The sequence below is a fragment of the Aedes albopictus genome, chromosome 1, assembly GCF_035046485.1.
Source record: "Aedes albopictus strain Foshan chromosome 1, AalbF5, whole genome shotgun sequence".
Taxonomy (NCBI): domain Eukaryota; kingdom Metazoa; phylum Arthropoda; class Insecta; order Diptera; family Culicidae; genus Aedes; species Aedes albopictus.
Window position 1 is genome coordinate 89,660,406 of NC_085136.1, and position 22,993 is coordinate 89,683,398.

General features: G+C 41.8%; 1 protein-coding gene across 1 annotated transcript in view; it reads left to right on the plus strand.

Moving 5' to 3' along the window:
* Nucleotides 1-22,689, plus strand: part of LOC109427406 (tyrosine aminotransferase) — a 35,032-nt gene extending 12,343 nt beyond the window's left edge. The window contains exons 2-3 of the mRNA XM_019702948.3: nucleotides 21,239-22,038; nucleotides 22,106-22,689. Coding sequence (XP_019558493.2) covers nucleotides 21,239-22,038; nucleotides 22,106-22,459 — 1,154 coding nt within the window. The 3' untranslated portion in view covers nucleotides 22,460-22,689. The remainder of the gene's footprint in view (nucleotides 1-21,238; nucleotides 22,039-22,105) is intronic.
* The last annotated feature ends 304 nt before the right edge of the window (nucleotides 22,690-22,993 follow it).

Genomic DNA, 22,993 nt, shown 5'->3' on the forward strand with positions numbered 1-22,993 from the left:
ATTTTATGGTAGATAGCTGATATAATGGGCCATTTTCCCTAAAAAATTGACGTTGGTAAAAAGATAGGGTTTTGAGATATTTGAGTTTTTGTGACAAAGATCATATTTTTATAAAGTAAAAAAAGAAATTTTTTACAGTGTATATTTTCTAAGGAATCATCATTTAGTTATCTAACTTTTCTGAAAAATTCATAACAATCGAACAATGCGTTTTTGCTGTACAGCTTTTTGAATATTTTTGAACTATTTTCGCATACACCCTTTTGAAAAGTTAGTCGTGAGTGAATATGAAGGTTTGATATCGAAAAATGGCGATTTAGATGAAATTGAAAAACTGTGCAAAGTTTCAGATATTTTTGAAATGGTCGCTCAGGATCGACTGACATGACTCCGTGGAATTCCTCAGATGTATCACCCCCTTGGTTGTTAGTGACGGATGTTGTAAATGTATATGTGTAGGATAAGTGTAATGAAGACGAAGCGTAATTGCCGATGTATATGACCATGTATGTTGTTTGTTTATTTTAGTCCGTACTAGATCGTTAATGATTAAAGTTGAAAGAAACACGATCCGCGAAGTTATTACTTTCTTTCGTATCACGAATCCCGGTGACGGTAATTGTCCGGTTGGTCATTCCGGTCGGTTGCTCTGGTCCACTGTGCTACGATTGCCAACAATATCTACTATGTTAATCAGTTTTGGCATTAGCTAGTTATTTTGTCTGTCTGGTTCTTGCATTTTTCCCACAATATATAAATTCAAAGCTTTCATTTAACATATTGTTAGTTTTCATAAAACTCCTGTGTACAATTTGTAATTTGTTATTTATAGTTTTGTTGAAAACAATAACCTGCTAGTATACACTTTGTATGAGGTCAGCATTATTTATTGAAAAATAATTTCCCATAGACTGGTCAAAAACAAATGCAAGATAACAAGTGAATATAATAATAAAAAAAAGAATTTATTGAAATACTCTTCGTAAGATATCTCAGTAATCAAATGTCGAATCGAAGTAAAATTTCAGGGCCTTATACAAGGATATTGTAGCTTTCATTTGGTGCTTATAGAACCCAAATCGGTTGAAAGACGGCAGAGATATTTATTATGGTACCCTTGGTCAAAAATCTCTGAAAAAGTTAGCCTGTATTACTCCCAAGTACTCTTTGAAAGATATCTCGGTAACCAAATGTCCAATCCTAATAAAATTGTATAGGGTTCTACTAGAATGTTGTAGCTTTCATTTGGTGCCAGGATAACCAAAATTGGTTGACAGACGGCTAAGATATTTATTATGATACTTTTGGTCAAAAATCTCAAAAGGTTTAGTTGTATAAATCCTAAGTACTCTTCGAAAGATATCTCTGTAACCAAATGTCCAATCGAAATAAAATTTCTGGGTGATCTACTAGGATGCTGTAGCTTTCATTTGGTGCCAAAAGAACCCAAATCGATTGACAAACGGTCGAAATACTTATTATGATACACTTGGTCAAAAATCTTAAAAAGTTTAGAAGTATGACTCATAAGTACTCTTCGAGAGATATCTCGATAACCAAACGTCCATTCGAAAAAAAAAATCAATAGCGTTCTACTACAGGGTGTCGACTACCTGGAAAAACCTGGAAAGTCAGGGAATGTCTGGGAATTTATTTTTGGATCTGGAAAGTCAGGGAAAGTCAGGGAATTTCGTTGATGGTCAGGGAAAATTTTTCACGATGATCATAAAACGAGGCATTTGAATTATACAAGTTCCTACAGTTAGGGAATTTGAAAAACTAGCTAAATTAATTCTTTAAGTTGTTAAATCCATGATTATAACTTAAGATCAAATCAAGATATAATCTTAGTCATGAGTTTTGTAGTTTCAGTTAACGTAATGCTGTTCTAAATTTTATCATGAAACCTTATTTCATGTCAAACTTACAAGTTCATTTCCCAGTACTCAACACATATCATTTTTGGTGAATCTTAGGCCCATTCTTTAGTTATATCGTTTTGAGATACTTCATCTGTATGGATTTCTAATAAATTTATTATCGTATTCAGTCTTGAGATGCCCAGAAATTCATTGTACTGATTGTATTGTACTGATCGTTGTATTGAAGTTTTTTTTTAATTTGTTGAATCCCCTGCCTGTTTCTTTTTCTGATTCATTCTAGATCTACGATCCCAGTAGAGCTTGGTTTGTTTATCTCCAACTTCTTTAAGTACTTCTAAAGGCAATCAAAGCCTTATGCAATTAGAGAACTGGATACCCAAGATAGAGTCTAAAATATTTTAGTCAAATCCTTTCAATATTATTCTTCTATTACAAAAAAAAAGTTCCTTGTCCCTTGGTGTATTGATGGCCTTGTAGAAAATTATTAATTAATTTATTGAGGGTTTATATGAAGTTTATAAGGAATATTTTATAAGATATCTGCAAAGATTTCTAACGGGATTCTTAATGAATTTCCTAAAATTACTTAGCAAATTTTGCTTGCCAAATCCTGATAGCAGACTTTTCGCATGTCATTCACGAATTTTCGATTAGTTTTCTTTTGTGTATTCAAACGCCATCTCTAGTGATCTCCTGGCATAGTCCTTACAAGGATTCAAATGGAAATTTTTCATGATTTGGCGGTATTTGACACCTATCCTGAAATCGCGTTCATAGATTTTTTCTCTAAGATTCATTATAGTTTTCTGTCGTATTCTCAAACTATAGAAAATTTATGAAAATTTAAAATTTGGGTGAACTTGTTAAATGTTTCTTGGCCAAATATCAAAAATTCCGATGAGAATATGGAAAGCATCTAGTGACGAGTTTACCGATGATCCCAAAACACTTGCAAATTGTTTGAGACTTAAGAAGATAAATACACAATAAAACAGAAAAGACATTTTCTTTATACTGGTTGATGAGAAGATTCTAGAAAAACTTCTGAAAATGTTGAAAATCCATTCCTGAAATGCATTTGAAAAGTTTCAGCTATTTCAAGATGATAGTATGTAACGGAGACTGGATTATCAATCTCCTAAAAGTCCTTCATGTGGAATTCATGCTGCAATTACCAGTTTTTGATTTTTTTGGGCAGAATTTCGAAACATAATCTGTTAAGCATCCTGTAATCGTATTGTAGGATTAAACAGATTTCCAATCAATGCTAGTGTTATCAGGTAGAGTTTAGCAAGAAAATCCATACGACTATGCAAAAGTGTTTGATGGAGCTAAACTATTGTTAAAACATAATATCTAGAAAAATAAGCTGGTGAAATTTCGAAACATCTGAAGAAGTTCAAAGTGAGTTTGACGGCATTGTGGCAGACCTCTTAGATAATTTTCCATAGAAAGTTACAGGATTCATAAAGGTTTTTTTTTACACATGACGAAAGTTTAAAAGCTACATTCAGATGTTTCAAATATATTTAGTGTACTTATTTACATCAGTAGCAGTAATTATATATCAAAACTTTTGGATGAACTTCCTGTTCAAGAATTGTTGGCGAGTGCTTGGCGGAAATCCAGTGTTTATATTTGAGTTTTTTTTTCATTATGGGAACTTAATATACAAAACAAACATGTTAAATTTGCGACAAAATTGCAGCCACGGGATCTGAACATATGGAATAGCTTTAACTAATAAAACAAAATCAAGATGCCATTCTAATGATGTTCTAGGGTTAACGTCCATCGAATATGCTAATTGTCATTTTTTGCGTTTTATTTTAAAAAAATATTAATTAACTTTCTTAATGGATTTTCAACTAAATTAAGGAGTTTTTGATGTACATAAAAGTTATTTCCAGCATACCGTATAAGGTAGAAAAATTCGGAAGAAAAGACTACCAATATGCCTTAAATTTCTAGGAAAAAATCTGGCCTTGTGTTTTTCTTCTATTTTCCACTCCTAGAAAAACCGGGTAAATTAAAAGAGTTTTATTTTATCACATGAGTAGACACCCTTAAGCTTAGATTTCTATGACCTGGAATTTTCAGTGAAATGGACTGGAAAGTCAGGGAAAGTCAGGGAATCTGATTTCCAAAATTGAGTCGACACCCTGTAGGATGTAGTAGCTTTCATTTGCTTCCAAGAGAACTCAAATCGGTTGACAGACGGCTGAGAAACGTGCGTGACTTTTTTTTTTGTAACGCACATACACACACACATACAGACATTTGCTCAGTTCGTCGAGCTGAGTTCATTGGTATATGAGACTCGGCCCTCCGGGCCTCGGATCGAAAGTCGGTTTTTCGAGCGATATTTATACCCTTCTTATGGGTGTAAGAAGGGTAAAAAGACTGCTCTTCATGGCATTACAGATTATTATACAAATGTGTGCTTCTTTTGTGAAAAATATTGATGATCGTCCGAGTGCCGAACCTCGTCTTAAAATTGCTAATCTGATGTCCTTGCTTAGCATAAAATAACCAGATATAACCAAGTAATACCGATTATTTTTGGTCACGATTGAATTGAAAATGAGATCCGCCATTTAAAACAACTGAGCTGAGAGTTTACCATGTTTGTGTGATCTGCCCACTATCCAAATCTGTAATCCATGGTATGTTCAGATAATCTCATCAATCTTGTTCGCACCATGTCTCCAAACTGCCTGATATCAGTTTCGATCGATTCAAGCTAGACTGCTAGTGCAGGTTCCTTTCTTATTCTTTAGGAGACTACTTTCTCACCTTAATCTATCAGAAGTCCGTCCATAGCTACAGCTACAGTCGAAGAATTTACATCCATCTACCCATCGAGTGCATAAATTATCAAACGCAAATGATTTTTTTATCACTCCTCATGAATAAATTTCATCTAGCCGAAAGTGTGTCCACCGTTGTCCAGCCGGCGGAACAGGTTATTCGGGTTTACCAAATGTTACCGTCAGTCAGCGCCCAAGGAGCATTTTGAGAGCCGAGAAAAAAAGCTCCACGTGCCATCGGTTTTGTTGCCCGGTTGACCGGTTGACGACGACGTCCCCGCAGCCTAATAACCTGCCGGCCGCCATCGCATCAACATAATCAAATAAATCGAAACCTGCCGGTTAGTTTTTTTTCTCTCCGTTCGACGAGCTGTTGTTGTGTCTCTGCATTATCATCCGCGATCAGTTGTTGGTGAGTTCAGCGCAGATTTTTGCACCCGCCAAACGAATACTGACCCCCAAAAGTGGCGTGATTCGAAGCAAGCAACCTCACCACACTAACCAACCGGCCAACAATCCCAGTGACACCCTATCGGGTGGTGCGGTGGCCTCGCTGATTACCGTGCGCCGGTGCGGTGGCTGCTGAATGTATTTATACGATCAGATGCGCAAATCGAACCGGTATCCCCTGATATGGCTGACGATGGGCTTGTGCGCTCTGGAAAACAAGTTCCATCTTCACCGGGAGAAGCGTTTTTATGACTTGCCGGATTTGGCGTTTTTTTTCCCCTGTTTTCGGGAGTAGGTTCCCTGGGGCTAGAGGGGTGGATTTACTTGCATTGTCATCGACTTTTTGTGCACTTTGGGGGAATGCAAATATTTTGGCGAAAGAGCAAAAACTTCCAGTTCAGTAGAATTGCGTACGTAAGCATGGTGTTTGTGAAATCGAATTGAACGCTAAAGAACATCTTGAACTCTCTGCAATCGAAAACATACATTTGTCATGTGATTTTTACTTTCAGTAATGGACTTGCTTTTCATTTAATGACTGGTGGTTCATAAATAATGGTGGTAGGTCTAATTCTTTGAAATTGTTCCAAAATCTTGATATGAGCACAAGGGGAATGACACTTCCTTTGCTAACCGGAAAACTTCGCATTTATCCGTTGCTAACCGTCGTTAACCGCGTGTAACTGCTGCTTTAGCAGCGGTTAGCGACGGTTAGAAACGGATAAATGCGCATTTTCCGGTTAAAAAAGGATATGTCATTCCCCTTTGTATGAGCAGGAAAACACAGTGGTTGAAATTGAAGAAATGTTTAACTTTTCTTATGAGGAGAGTTGTAATTCTCAGCTTTTCAGATTACCCCAGCTTTTTTTTTATGAGATTCCTATTTATTCTAGAAATCTTCAAGGATTTCCTTGTGTGATTCTTCAGGGAGCCCCATGTGAGATTGTTTTCGAGGTCCCTTCAAAAGTTCCCTCTGGGGTCCTTTCTGAGTTTCCTTCCGAAACTTCAAAGGGATTTCTTCTGGGATTTCTATAGGAGCTCCGGGAATCCTGCAGGCTAGTTCTTAATAGTTTCTTTTGGAATGGCTTCTTCTTCTTCTTCTTCTTTATGGCTCTACGTCCCCACTGGGACTTGGCCTGCCTCGTCTGCCTTCAACTTAGTGTTCTTTGAGCACTTCCACAGTTATTAATTGAAGGGCTTCCTTTGCCTGCCATTGCATGAATTTGTATATTGTGAGGCAAGGACAATGATACACTATGCCCAGGGAGTCGAACCCGCCGTCTCCGGATTGGCGACCCATAGCCTTAACCACTAGGCTAACTGGAGACCCCATGGCTTCAGAAGATTTTTTTTTGACTTCCAAAAGGTATTTCTGGAAAATATACCTGGAAATTCCAGCAATTTCACTTGGGATTTCTTTCGGGATTCCTCCAGGAGTTCTCTCGTGGATTGCTTCAGGAATTCCTTCCAAGATTCCTACAGAAGCTCCAGCATCTAGCATTCCGTCGGGGATTCCTTCCTCCCGGAGTTCCTTTTAGGATTTCTTCAGGAATTCTTTCTGAGATCCTTCCAGGAATCGTCAACATCTTTCAGTATTCCTCCAACTTCTGCGGGATTCTTTCAATAACTACTTCTGGAACAGCTTCACGAGTTCCGGGAATTTCTTTTGGGATTCTGTACGGAATTCTTCAGGAACTCCTTCGTAGATTACTTCGGGAACTTTTTCCAGGAATCCTTTGGGAACTCTTGTCGGGATTCTCACGGGAAGTTTTTCTGGATTCTTCTCAGAAACTGCTTCCGGGATTTCTTCAGGAACCTTTTTCCAGAATACATCCAGGAACTCTTTTTTGGTTTCCTCCGAAAGTTCCGATTGGAATTAATACAGATCCTGATGAAGATCAGCATTCCTCTGGATTACACTAGTTTTATCTGGTTTGTGTTGCCTGATACCAGAGCAAAATCGAGCAGTCATGTCAGATTTTCCGCATTTTAAGGATGTTTCTGAATGAATTCGATCGAAAATAGTTCCTCAACATTGCTTAAAGTTACCCCGGATTGCACAGTGTCTTGCCCCTTGGTTTAGTAGGGGGTATTTTGAGCAATTCCTCCTGCAGTTTTTATTTACGGCATTCCTCATGAAGAACCTACAGGATTTCTTTGAGTAAAACTTCGGCTAGTTCCTTTTGATTTTCCTCCAACAGGAGTTCCTGGAAAATGGAATCTTTTGGGAATCTCAGAAAAAAAAACTGGATTCTCAGAAGAAGATTCTGAATGAAGTATAAATAAACCCCCGATAGAAACTCATCAAGAACTGGGAATCTCAAAAGGACCTTCTAGAGGGGTGCCATCGTTCCGTCATCATAGAGTCATAAATTAGCACACTTTCCCACGTTCGCGCATGCCAAATTTTGAGTCAAATTAAACCACCCATGGCTGGCAAATGAAATGTGTCTGAGTCCGAATCATAAACAATAAACCCACGAAAACCTAGATAAAAGCCAAAAACTTAGATATTGCGCATTGCGCAGTTATAAGTGCGACGATGAAGTGCGGAATCTCAAATAAAAGTGCGATTTTGCGTCAGCTCGTTTCGGTGTCTTCACCGCACTTATTCATTAGCTCGTGATGAATAAGTGCGGTGAAGACACCGGAACGTTTTGATGCAATATCGCACTTTTATTTGAGATTCCGCACTTTGTCGCAGTCCAGTTAGCAATGCAATAAACTATAAATATATCTTAACAACCGCGACTTGCAATGCGCTCACAGCTAATCCAAGAAGTTTACGAAGCTCTTGAAAATGAGTAGTATTTAGTGTAGATGTCCAATATTTAGTGCTTTGTGAATACCTACATCTTCTGGGATTGGTTCAATATTCACCGTACCTTTGATCACACGGTCCCGGAAGAAATGGTGCTTGAAGTCGATGTGTTTTGTGTTTTACTCGCTTACATTCAGCATTTATAACCATCTAGATACATCTGTGATTATCTTCATAGATAATGAATGGTTCGTATGGTGACATCACTTCCAGGTCCATAAGGATTCCTTTCAACCAGATACGTCCGAGAAAGCTAGGCTCAACGCGCCGTATTCCGCTTCACTGGATGACAACACTACAGTTTGTTGCTTCCTGTTGGTCCATGGAACCGTGTTGACTTGACCGTGAAGACTGGAAATATGAAGCCACTGACCGATTTCCTTTCAAGTGCATCCGGGCCCAATCTACATCAGAATCTCAGGGCGTGAGAGTAGTTTGTTCTGGTACATTCTAGTTTCAAGTTCTTTGACCCTTTCAGGTAGCTATTCTCTTCATGGCTTGCCAATGACAGTTTATAGGGTTCTGTTGATACCTAGCAAGATATCCACGGAATAACTGATGTCGAGACGTACGCAAACCGAAGTTGACAAAAATACTATTGATCATCGCTGCGTGTCACGGTACAACCATTCTGTTTTACTTCTTCAACTCTTCAGCCAGCGTACAACTTCTAGGGTAAGGTCTTTTTCTCCAAGATTTTTCAATACTCCCACGCCGTCAGTTGCCAGTTGAGAGATCATGTCGGCTTCTTCTAGCTTTGCGCCGGTTTCCTTCAATTGCCTCACCAACTCGTCGAACACCTTCAAATGAGCCTTGACAGATGCACCTTTCGCCATTTTCAGTCTTGCGAGCTGCTTCCGGATAAACGTTTGCGAGGATACCGACTACTTGGCGTACACTTTCTCCAAAACGGTCCAGATTTGCTTCGCAGTGGTCTTTTCGCGCATCAGATCCAGAAGATCATCGTAGATGAAGTAACTGATCATATTCGCCGTTTTTGTTGTCCAGTTCCTGAAACAAGGCTTGGCTTTCCGCAGTAGCTGATGGGTCCTTGGTATCCGCATCCAACAGCTCGATGGACTTGATTCCACACGGAACTTCCAATTTCCGTACCCGGTTCCGGAAAACGGAATTATTCCGTGTACCACTTCCTTCTATGAGTCGTCCGAAGGAAGAAACGTTTAAGGAACTGTTCTTGAAGAGGGTTGTAATTAGAATGAACAAAAAGTTTCTTAGTTTGTAACAAACAATAAGTTGTTAAGTATACACCTAGGTAAGTAATGGTGTCTTCGATGCCGATTATACCAATGAGAAATGATACTGAAAAATTCCCATGTTAAAATCTATGTTCATATTAAGATGTGAATGTCATTTATCTGTTGACTTTTCCTCCGGTTCATGGGTGCTGTGAAGATTCTTGTTTCTTTTTAAGCTCCAGCTCAGCTAGAGGCCTAAGGTAACTTTTTGGGACGGTGGTATCGCATTTCCCGGAATGCCACTTCCCGGAATGCCATTTCCCGGAGTGACATTTCCCGGAATGACATTTCTCGGAATGACACATTTCCCGGAATGATAATTTCCCGGAATGCCACTTCCCGGAATGATCATTTTCCCGGAAAGCCATTTCCCGGAATGCCATTTGCCGGAGTGACATTTCCCAGAATTACTAATTTAGAGAAATGAAGTATCAAGTCATTAGGGAGCTAGCGTGCTAGGTTTATGAATTGAATGGCTTAATGGCTTCTAAGGACGGACATTGGGCAGCCTAGTCGAATAGTTTGATTTTGATATGTGCTCGAGGTATGTGCACCTTGAAAAAACAGCCTATTTTCAAAAGAAGGAAAAATATCTGATGGGAGAGTTTGTGATGTGGTCAATATTACAGTATCATTGCATCCTAATTAAATGAATTGCTAATGTTGTATACATTTACTTCGAAAGAACAGCCTATTTTTAAAAGAAGGAAAAATCTCTGATGAGAGAGTTAGTAGTATGTATATGCATTTATGACAATCAAGCCATTCAACTCGGCTGCTATACTGTACTATTGACGCCACTCTACTAACTTTCCCATCAGAGATTTTTCCTTCTTTTAAAAATAGGCTGTTCTTTCGAGGTGTATGCTGCCTATAATCGCATAACTGTCATACGAATAGGAAACCCAGCAAATATGGAACTGATATGCGATCATAGGCAGTATGTGTTTCATAATAATACCATTCCATTAGACTGCCCAGTGGCCGTCCTTTTGAAGCTGTGGTAGTTAACTTCAAAATGAAGTACAGGCTGATAGGTTGGTTGCATTTGTTGTTTTTTTGGTATGTACTTTGCTATGTTGGATGAGAAGGGCTTTCGACTAAAACATCATCGATTTATCACAGACAACCGGCTGGTTGGTCCGATGAGAATATGCCAATCAAGTTCCCTCACGGACAACCATGAGGGCACGATAAAATCAAATTCAATCATTTTATATATTAAAGGCTTGATAAAAAGCTCTTCCAATTATAAAGAAAAGGAGATGTGGTATTTTTGTGCTAATTAAAGCTGAGGATTATGATTGAATTCACTACCAGTTCAACTGCCAAGAAGATTACACGCAATCCACCAAAAAGTCATCCGACCTGTAATATCCTATTCGGCCTATTGACACTTTCGTTCTGAAGTAACATAGTTCAGCCTCAATGATCCAGCATCATTCCGGGAAATGTCACTCCGGGAAATGGCATTCCGCGAAATGTGTCATTCCGGGAAATGACATTCCGGATAATGTGTCATTCCGGGAAATGTCACTCCGGGAAATGGAATTCCGGGAAATGGCATTCCGGGAGATGGCATTCCGGGAAATGTGATACCACCTTTGGGACATTTTGTCGCAAGGTTCTTCGAAATTGGACTTTTTTCGGCTTAATGTGCTACTTTTTACGTGAATATGGAATGAATGGTCTTGCCACACCCTCTACGTCACAAGTTACAAATGAAGAAACTGCACCAATTTTCATGAAATTCTGCAGTAAGGATACAAACGTACAAATCATGTATTGCTTAATTTCAAAGACTTAACTAAATACTGGCGTGAATGTGAAATGGACAAACTGAAGTGATCACAATGATACATATTGCCCATTTTACTGGCATTTTACCAGATTTGCTGGTATGTCTTGGTAATATTTTCTAATTGGTAATTAGAAGGCACGAAATGTTGCTAATTGACAAATTGAGAGATGAAATTTGTGAAAAAATCGCGTTCTGGTGGGATCCCACTGAAGTGATATTTGCGAAATCAACGTGCGCAAAAGTAGGAGTAGCAGCACAACGTGTGGTCGAGAGTACCAAAACTACCAAGGGTAGAGGCAGCAAAAAAGCTGATAGCAAGGCTGACGAATACGTCGATAAAGAAACAACGTGCACAAGGGCTTAAACGCGTTGGTGATTAAGATATAAGCAACATAGAGAACTCGGCACCACGTGCGGCCCACGGACCGCACTTTGGTAACCACTGATCTAAGGGACTCTTGGATCGGCAGTGAAGTAGTGGAATGATATGGCACAGAGAGCCGAAACAGCTGAGAAGGAGCTATTAAACTTGCTATCAGCTGCCAAAGACTGTCAGCATCTGTCAGTGTTGCAAGCCAAACATCAGAAGCGCGAAGAATAGAAACCATTACAACTGTAGAAAAAGTGATCGTTGTGGGAAGTATCCCCCAGGGGATGGCAAATACATCCTGTTTTACGCCGAAAAGGCCGAGAGCTTCGAGAAACACAAGGATGCCCCCGGTACTGGTGAACACCAACCAGGGGAGAATATCGTTGCAGCAGGCAGCCATATCTTATGGCAAACTAAATGGGAAATCATTGACATCGCCAAGGAAGGTAGCAGCAACACGTATCGCAGGGAATATCGATAGTCTATCGTCGACGTCACTTTTTGCAGTCCTGTGCTGATGAGAGGAATCACTCACAGTGACCATCAAGCGCTCCGGTACCATCTTGGAGGCAGGCAGGGCTTGAATGAAGTCAAGTAGAATACAACTGAACGAACGGAGGTGGAAAACAGCGATCTTTAATAAGGACGTGTTTGTGAATGCGCTAAGGCAGGAGGACAATTTTCTGAACCCCCACGCAGATGAGCTGGTAGCGGTACTATTCCGAGCATGCAATTCATAACAATGCCAAGGATGGGATATCCAAAAAGATATTATAGTACAAGATAAAGATTGTCGCTAGTGTAACCATTGTTCAGGTGCCGCAACATCCCAGGTACATATCTGTCAAAGCTGAATGTGGATGTCTCAAAATCACCACACCGATTATGCTGATCATCGACGACAATCAGCGAGATTTGCATTGGGATCCCTAGTGTCTCTCATTTGCCTCTCGATGTTTCTATCCCAACATTTGATTGCAACCCAACATACTTTTTCGCACAAGCGGATTTCAAGTTTCATAAAACTAAATGAACTATTTTTTCATTAAATAGTTGTTAAACAATCAAATAAAAAATCCATAACTAATACTCGATTCAGATTACTTGCAGCATCAATTTTAGTATTGAAAATACAAAAGATTTGGTCACTTTGTATGGAGATTGAAATATTCTATTTCAGACGCTTTCACATGTTAGCCTTCCATCGTCAGCAGCTGATCGTGTAAACAAATCATTTGACAGACGTGGCCCCGGGATGTTGCGGACAGCGACGAGAGCGACAATCTGTATCTTGTACTATAATATCTTTTGATATCCATGAAACAGTCGCTTTGCGAACAGCACGCTGGTCTGCCTGTATAGTGCTTTCGAGCTAGAAGGATGATGCAGAAGATAATGCACAAGAAGGATGCAGTAATGACGATGAAAGGAGACAACGAAAGGTTACCTTGTAAAGCAGCAATAGCTGCATTGAACAAAGCAAAGAAAGCCTGTCTGGATGGTCTCTGCCACAAGGCCAATGAGATTCCATAGAGTAATGCATACAAAGTAGCTCTGTCGAAGATAAAAGGTCCTACTGTACCAGCCGGCAGGAGCCCGGAAAAGATTTAGGTCCATCGGAGATCTATCAGCTTATCGGCCGTAAATTGCTGGGAAAAGTGGTCCTAGTACACGGTATACGGAGTGCGAGAACGGCCCGTTAGGGATACAGTTCAGATTCCGGCAGATCTACAGTAGAGTCCTTATCAGATCAGTTGTGGATGCTATGGAGACGTCACATACTTAAGCAACTGAGAAGAGGAAATCGTTACTGCGTGGTGGTCGACCAGGATGTCAAAAATGCCTTCAGCAGTGCCAGCTGGGTAGCAATTGCCGATTCGTTACACAGGTTGAGGGTGTCGGAATATCTGTGCCAGATCCTGAAAAGCTGTATTCAAGATTGCACACTTAGGGCCGATTTCTTCACCTCGGCTTAAACGGTAAGCCAGGCTTACCCATATAGTTAAACCTGGATTAACGCTTAAGCCAGGGTGAAGAAATCGACCCTTAGTTATGAAACAGACTCCGGGAGGTAGAGTTTTGTTATTACTGCGAGCGTTCGAAACGTTCGATACGGATTAATTTTGGGCCCGGCACTGTGGAATTCCATGTACGGCGATTTTATAAAGCTGAGCCTTCCCAGAGGATTCAGGATTGTTGGCTTTGCGGACCATGTGGTGCTGTTAGTGATATGTGAGTTCAAGGAGAAGTCGAAGAACTGGCCACGGAGGCAAGAGACGCTGTGAAAGACTGGAAGCGTAAGGAGTTATCGCTAGCTCACCACAAGACCGAGCTGGTAATTATCAGTACCCGGGGGGCAATATAGCGTGCAAGAATCATGGTCGGCGAGTTGGGAGTGATGTTGGACTATCGACTGACCTTCAACAGTCGACTACATCTGCAAGAAGACCAAGGCAGTGATCTCAGCACTACTCCGAATCATGCCCAACAACTCTGCGATCAACAGTGCAACAAGAGGCGGTTACTAGCGAGTGTATCGTCGTCAATCATCCGGTACGCAGACCCAGTTTGGTTGGTGGCATTGAAGACTGGAGTCCAACTGAATCGTACAATCAGACTGATTGTAATACGCGTGTCGAGCTCATATCGAACCATTTCCTCAGATACAGTGTGCGTGATAGCCGGGATGATTCCTATCTGCCTTGTACTGGAAGAAGATAGCGAGCGCTACAGGGATTGAGGCACAAGATGAGTTCGGAAGAGAGAGCGAACCAGCACACTACTTAAGTGGCAGCAGTAGTGGGACAACGCTCAACGCTGTCAATGTTAGATGAACCCATCGTCTAATTCCAACCTTTTGATGTGGGTCACCACAACACACGGGGAGGTTAACTTCCACATGGCTCAATTCCTGTCTGGGCATGAGTGCTTGAGGTAATTCTTGTGCAGCTCCGGTCATACAAGGTCACTGATGTTTTCTGAGTGCCGGAGCATTGAAGAAACACCGTAGCATGTATTGTTCAGTTGCCCAAGGTTTGCGTAGCCACAAGGTGAAATGGCTGCAATGTTACAACTGGCGTAAGAACAACGCACACAATATCGTCGAATGAATGTGCAGTGACGAAGGAATATGGAACGCGGTGATTAACACTGTAGTTCAAGTCACGTCAGCACTACAGCTACGGCGATGTTGACTGGAGGAACAACGAGGCTAGACACATGTCGTCGGGGGCTAGTCGACTGAAACGCGTCGTGACATTGGTCTGTGTCGTTGAAGCGCTAATGAACTGGACGCCAGGGTTCACTGGAATCACTGGAGTGAGTGACTTGGGCTTCCTACCGATAGGTCTTTAAAGTGAGAAGAAAATGTCTGCCGCTTCCGGGTGGTAACCGTGGAAAGCGTGTCTTACATGGTTAGTTAAACATGGCATATCAACAGGAGTCGAAGCGCTCAAAGTGGCGCTAGTTGATCGCAAAATGGCGAAAAGTGTATGTAGGATACTAACAGGAGCATACAGGATATAAACTGACCATTTTGTATGGGAAACATTCGGTGGTCTCAAAGTAGAAGCTTAGAAAAGTACTCATAAGCTGAGATGCAGGTTCAGTTTCAGTAAGGATGATAGCTAAATCTTATTGATTAACGCAAAATCAGCTTTATTCGACAACAAACATCGCCATTACAAACACCCATATTCCCCGAAACTGCAGTGGCGTCGTAAACAAACCTCGAACGACATTCCTTTTTATTTTTGCGACTCGACCTTTCCCTCCCTCCTTCGAGATGAAGTGAGTTGTTTTTCTCGATCCACGCGCCAACGACGCCATTTCGCACAGCCAGCAGCAGCGCTGCGAAAACAAAATCCGTAATATCCTTTTGGTCGTTCGATGCGCGCGCGAGTATCACGTCATCAGAAGCGCGCCATCACCTCCTTGGCAACAGCCTGCCGACGGTGGTGGAAAACGAAAACTGCTCTTCTTCCTTCGCCCGGGCGTCGTACGGCATCGCCCCGCTCGCAATCAACGAATAATGATGACAATCGACGCTGATTGGTCGATCCGGAGACGAGCCACCAACCGGGCACCAATGACGAACGACCAAATTGGACAAACTCGCGCGCGGGTCAGCGGGACATATAAACGAGAAAAAAAAGCAAACAGGAATCAGGAATTGCAAAAAACTCGATGAAATCTGCCAGCCAAGCAAACATTATAGGCAGGGAGACCAACACGAAAAACAGGTTCGTCGTTGCCCGAAAAAAGCAGCACTCAAGTCACCCCCGGTCGTCGAGATGCGACGCCAGATGATTGGTTGATTTTGATTGACGACAAGCGTCGTCGTCGTCGTCGCCGCGCGTCTGACGCTGACGTTGTGGGGAAAGCCCACCCTACTGCGTCGCGACGCGACGGTTGCGCACGCGGGAGCTTATTTTTCATGCGCCAAAAGCTCCGGTGGTAAACAAAATACCAACCGCCTCCTTCGCTTAGGACGCTCGCTGCACACGCGTTACGCCGCCAAGTACTTTTCCAGGAATGTTGTTGATTCATCGTGAATTTGTTGCACCCCGATCGAAAAACAAAATGCACGCTCAAGGTGCATCTGCAATGCATAAAAACAGCAGCGGAGTTGTTTTCGAATGGCGTTCGTTCACAGCACCCCAGTAGAGTCGGTGAAGGATGTAAACAAGAAGCGTGACGTTTGCGCTTGCTTTACACGCATATTTGAATATTGTCCAGATGTGAACTGAGCGCGCCGGTGAATTCAAATACTGCTAGCCAATCGACTGGTTATGGTAATTGAAGTAATTCGTTTCCATATTTATTGATTTCCGTAGCAACTACCTAGATGTATTCTCTTGAACTTCGATCAATGGAAAATTTCCCTTCGAACTGATTTGTGTCCTACAATGTTTCGGCGTTGTTTACGCCTCGTGGAAATGAATTTTCAGGTTTCATCTAGATAAATTTTAGCTAACTTGTCACGAACTGTAACTGCAACTATAAGTACAGCATTTCAAAATACTATAGATTCCTAGAAAATAATATCCCTGAAGAATCTTGAAAGCATCCCAGAGGTGCTTTGGAAATCCTAAATTTTGAACAATGTGGAACAAGTTCAGAAATATCTCTCTCGAAGAACATAACCGAGAAAAACTAATGTCGTTTTTCTATTTTAACCTGGGTTGGAACTGGATTGGCGAAAAATATGTAAATAAACAAAAGTCATACAAATTGCAGCACACTTGAGTTCGGCTCCGTTATGCCTATAGGGCACTACATGAAATTCTCGCCTTCTCTTTCACTCGTACAGAAATTTTGTAAACAACAAGGCCAAGAAACGTCAAAATCCCATACAAAATCAAAACAATGCAGTGCCCTATTGGCGCATGAGCCTATAATAAACGTTTAAGGCCAGTTTCCACTTGGTAAGTACTGTTTAAAAGGATAGGAGAAGAGTAACGGTCACGTAAAACTTTTAAAATCAAAGTTACTTAGGCGTTCGCAGTTGATGAGTAAGTCGCAGCCGAAAAGTTTTTCCAACAGATGGCACTATCTTGCGATGCTGTCAGTCATGTCATACGTCGGGTGAAGTGCGCTGGATAGAGGGCCAGATCCGCTGCCTAGCGCACTGCGTTCGATGTTAGGTTTTACCTATGGATTTGGAGAAAATTTGATTGTAGCGTGTGGGGAAACTTCGAGTTTCAATCGCGGCGACAATACTAAAACAATTCCCCGAAGCTGCCGCTGCGGCAAAACGCAATGAGCGCGGTTTTCTTGCTGTAAATTTCAAGCAACTTCAGTTCACTGAGAATGTTTTGTGAGTAGGTTTTTGATTCCGAGAATCTGTACAGTTGACGTTCGCTCAGTGCAAACGGTTTAACTGCAACGCTTTTTAACTGCAAGTACTGCAAGCAATTTTGCAGTTATCGCACCGCTATCTGTCAAAAACAAAACGTCAACCGAGTTGCGATGTTTTTCGGATGCACTACAGCTGCATTTCGATGTTTTTGAGTGCATTTTGGCTGCGTCCAACAACAATTGACAGCCGTTTGACGTCTTTCAGTCGTTGCAGTTAGCGAATTTCATTCGGTAACTGAAACGTAAACATGTTGCACTTATCGAACATCTACTGTAATACCAATACGGGACAGAAAATGGTAATTCTGGAAAGCTTCAGAGGAAGCTAGTGGTGGCAGAAACATATAAGGATGCTGGAACCTAAGCTGAAACATAACCAAAAGGTCCAGGAGTTGCCCGGGAATTTTTGCAGAAGCTCCTTGGGAATTTATCCAAGTTTTCTATAAAATTCTTCCAGGTGTTTCTTCAGAAGTTCCTCCAGGAGTTCCTCGGAAATTCCTGCAGGAGCTCCATTTAAATTCCTCAAGATATTTCTTCAGATTTGTTTTCCAGGAGTTCTTTGGCAATTTATTTTTCAGAAGTTTCTAGGGAATTCCTCCGGAACTTCCTCGAGAATTTCTCCACGAGTTCGCAGGAAATTTCTCCAGGAGTACCCCGCAAATTTCTGCAGAAGTACCTGGAGCATTTCTTCAGAAGTTCTTCGTGAATTTTTCCACGAAATTCCTCCATAACTTCGCGAATTCCTGCAGGAGTTGCTCGGCAATTTTCCTAGGAGATCCCGGTAGTTTTTCTTAGGAATTCACAGGAAATTCATTCAGGATTTCCATGAGTAACTCTGGAGAAGTTTCCCGGGAAGCTATCAAGAAGTTTCTCAGGAGTTTCTCCAAGAGTTCCATGTGAATTCTGCAAGATGTTCCTCAGAAACATCTCGAGGAGTTTCTCGGGAATACCTATACCACAAGAAGTTCCCCGAGAATTCCTTCAGGAGTTCCTCGGAAATTTCCCCAAGAAGTTCCCCGAGAATTCCTCCTGGAGTTTCACGGGAATACCTTTAGGAATTCTTCTGAAACTCCTCGGAAAGATCTCCAGGACCTCTTCAAGATTTCTCTAGGAAGTTCTCTAGGAACTTCTCGAGGAGGGGAATATCTCCAAGAGTTCTTAAAAAAATCTTCTAGGAGAAATCTTGGAATAATTTTAAGGAATTTCCGAGGAACTCCTGAAGGAATTTCCGAGGAGTTCCTGGAAGAATTCCCGAGGAATTCCTAGAGGAAATCCCGATGACTTCCTGGAGGAATTCTAGGAGAATTCCTGCAGGAGTTCCCCAGGAATTCCTCTTGGAGTTCCCAGGAAATTCTTCCACGAGCTCCCCGCGAATTCCTCCAAGAGTTTCCCGGGATTTCATGTAGTAGTTCCCCGGGAATTTCTTCAGGAGTTCCCCGGTAATTCCTCAAGGAGTTCCCAGGGAATATGAAGCAATCGGTGAAGTACTAGATTGAAAGTAGTGAGCTGAATTTTTGTATGGTGGTATTCTGGAGGTATTCTCGGAGAATTTTTGGAGGAATTTCCAGGAAACTCCTGGAGAAATTACCGGGGAACTAAATACTACATGAATTCCCGGGGAACTCTTGAAGGCATTCCTGGAGGAATTCGTGGGGAATTCCTGGAAGAATTTCCTGGGAACTCCAAGAGGAATTCCTGGGGAACTCCTGCAGGAATTCCTTGGGAATTTCAGGAGGAATTTCCGGTAAATTTCTGGGGAACTCCTGGACGTATTCTCGGAGAATTTATGGAGGAATTCCTGGGGAACTCATGTTGTAATCTTCGGAGAACTCCTGGAGAAATGCGCGGGAAGCTCCTGGAAAAAAAACACAGGGAACTACTGGAGGTATTCCCGGAGAGTTCTTGGAGGAATTACCGGGGAGCTCCTGGAGAAAATACCGGGGAACTCCTGAGAGAATTCTCAGGGCATTCCTGGCAGAGTTCTAAGGAAACTCCTGGAGGAATTTCTGGGAAACTATGGATGATTTTTTTGTGAGAAACTTGTGCAAATATTTTTGGGAAACTGCTGGGTGAGTTTCCGGGCATTATTACTGGAGGACTTTTTGGGGAAATCTTGAACTCCTGAAACAAACTTCGTGGAAATCTTGGAAAGAATTTGGCTGAAAATGCTAAAGGAATTCTTGAGGAATTTCTATAAATATCCCGTTTAATTTTTAGATGTATTCCTGTGAAAGTCATGGAGGTATTCCCGGGGACTCCTGTAGAAATGTCCTAGAAACTCCTAGAGGAATTCTCGTGGAACTCCTTAAGAACTTCCCGGGGTACTTCTGGAAGAAGTTCTGTGTAGATTCTAAAAAAACTATTACTACGGAGTTATTACGAAGGAATTTCCGGAAAACTGTTCTGAATTCTTGGGGAACTGCTTGGGACAATTTTAGAATCAATTCTCAGAAGTATCACAGAAGGAAGAACCCTAGGAGAAAACCCAGAAAGTGCTTCTGGAAGAATCTCAAAAGGAACTGTTGTAGAAATCCCTCAAGAAACGACTTGAGGAGCTCTTCAAGGAACTACTGGAAGAATTTCAGAAGCATAACAAAACTAAAACTGGGGCATTCCCAGAAGATACTGTTTAAGGAAATCCACAAGGATGAATCCCGCAAAGAACTCACGGAAGAATTGTCAATTTTTTTCACATCCTTCTTACAGCATCGTTGCGTTAAAATGATACAGTATAGACGTTCGCTCGGTGCAAACGGTTTAACTGCAATGCTTTTTAACTGCAAGTCCGCTAAGTGCAACAATTTTGCACTTATCGCACCGCTATCTGTCAAAATCAAAACGTCAACAGAGTTTCGATGTTTTTCGGATGTACTACAGCTGCATTGCGATGTTTTTGAGTGCATTCTGGATGCGTCCAACAGCAATTGGGTTGTTTAGTGAAAAAAATATTGCTATTTTCTGTATCCTAGAAACAGCTCATTTTTCTGAGTTTAAAGTGATTTTATTGCGTTCCAATACCTTTGTTTTGATGGTTAAATAAACAAAACAGTTTTTATTTTTGTGGCTAGAATGACAGTTCAATCGATAAAATGACAGTTCATCTCGAACAAAAAAAAATCCCCATACAAACTTTAAATGCATTTTAAAAATAGTTCCAGGGCACCAAAAATGATGAAACTTTGGATTTCGACTACATTTTGGACGGAGATTCCGATTATGGAATAATTTGGATACCCCTAAAGAACCCAATTGAAAACTGTTTGACGGCTGTCAGTCATTGCAGTTAGCGAATTCCATTCGGTAACTGAAACGTAAATATGTTGCACTTATCGAACGTCTACTGTTACAGTATACAGTATTAGGTATACAGTATAGGGCACTGCATGAAAGTCTCTCCTTCTTTTTCACTCTTACAGAAATTTTGTAAACAACAAGGCCACGAAACGTCAAAATCCCAAACAAAATCAAAACAATGCAGTGCCCTATACAGTATTATTAATACAGTATAGTCTATTTTACGAAACGACAACAGTGTTGATATTGATATTAACACTCACGGGCTTGGGCGCAACCTCCTGTCAAATTTTCATTCATGAAATGAGCGATCAGCTGATCCGAAACGTCTCGTAAAATGGCTCATTAGGTAAACAAATGTCAAAATTAAATACTTACGGAAAAAGGAGGAATTTTGCTTGAGCGCTCTACTTGAGAACAGGAAACTTACCATTAAGTAGAAAAAAAAATGCAGTACAGGCGAACCCAAGCCGGGTTGGGGTTGAAACTGTGATCTGATCCAGTTCCAACCAAAGTTTGGAACTCGATAATACAGAGAAAGTGACATCTGTCCCTGACTGACATCGGATGACCCAATAGGGAGCTTACATAAATGACGTAGCATTTTTTATCTGATTTTTAGACGCCTTATCCAAATAATATAGAAACATAAAATTCTACAATTCCACCCTTCTTCTTCTCCCCCCGTTCACAGGTGATCCCACCACATTCGGTAACCTCAAGCCAGCGCCGGAGATCGTCGACGCCCTACGCAGTGTGGTACAGGACGGATCCCACAACGGTTACGGTCCCAGCACGGGATTCCCGGAGGCTCGCAAAGCCGTCGCCGAGTACGTATCCCACCAGGGCGATGTCACGGCCAACGATGTCATTCTGTGCAGTGGCGCCAGCTGCGCGCTGGACCTGTGCCTCTCGGTGCTAGCCGGGCCGGGCCAGAACATACTGATCCCCAGGCCGGGTTTCTCCATCTATCGTACCCTGGCCGAGGGCTTCGGAGTCGAGTGCCGTTACTATGACTTGATGCCGGACAGGAACTGGGAAGTAGACTTGGTACAGCTGGAATCGTTGATTGATGCCAACACGGCCGCCCTGATCGTGACCAACCCGAGCAACCCGTGCGGAAGCGTGTTTAGCAAGAGCCACCTGGAAGCCATCTTGGACATTGCCGAGAAACATTATTTGCCCATCATTGCCGACGAAATCTACGAACATTTCGTATTTCCGGGTCAGGAGTTCTACGCTGTCAGTTCGCTATCCAAGAAGGTACCGGTACTGTCATGCGGTGGACTGACTAAGCGTTTTCTGGTTCCCGGATGGCGCATGGGTTGGATTGTGATTCACGATCGGGACAACCTGTTCCAGGACGTTCGCAAGGGACTGGCCAATCTGTCCGCGCGGATCCTCGGAGCTAACACCCTGGTCCAGGGTGCTCTTCCCGACATCCTGAAGAACACTCCCCCAGCGTTCTACGATGATTTGGTTTCAACACTTTATGTAAGTTTTTCCCCCATTCCATCAAACCTCGACACACCCCTAACCAGACATTTCCCCACCCCTACAGCGACATGCCGAACTGGCATACAAGTCGATCAAGCAGATCCGTGGTCTGCGCCCGATCATGCCCGGCGGGGCCATGTACATGATGATCGGCATCGACATCGGGCGGTTCCCCGAGTTCGAGACGGATCTGGAGTTCGTCCAGGCGCTGGTGGCCGAGCAGAGTGTGTTCTGCCTTCCGGGCCAGTGCTTCGAGTATCCGAACTACGTGCGCATCGTGCTGACCGTTCCGGAGGGCATGATCGTCGAAGCGTGCAAGCGTTTGGAAGAGTTTTGCCAGAAGCACTACAAGCTGGACGATAATGTCATCTTGGAACAGCAGCAGCATGGCTTCCTGGCCAAGCTGGATGACTACTGATGTGCCGGATATTATTTTTAAGTGCCATTTTTTTATATTCATATATTTTATGTTCAATGTTTGTAAGCGGAAACAGAACAGTTTACCGTATTGTCTATTTGTAATGCCTTTCGAGATCAATTTATAATTTTGACAACTATATTTACAATATACATTCTTAACCAACTGCATTTTATACTTGACATTATGTGATTTTATATTTCTTATACTCAATAAAGATATCCGTTTTACGTGGTTTTGTTGATTTATCACTTCGTCAGTGTTATCACTTCTCCTAGGGGGTTATATATTTATGTTGAGGTCGAGATTTTTTTTTTATTCTTTTATCATAAAGTATGGGTTTTTAAGACTGTTGTGTCAAAGCAGCAGAAGCAAAGATATAGCGTTTAGCACCTCGCTTCCTTTTGAGCATATTTAATGACGAGCTTGGTGGTCTAGTGGCTACCGCTTCTGATTCATATGCAGAAGGTCCTGGGTTCAATCCCTGGCCCGTCCCTTTCCTTCAACTTTTGTATCTTTCTATATACTTTCTCC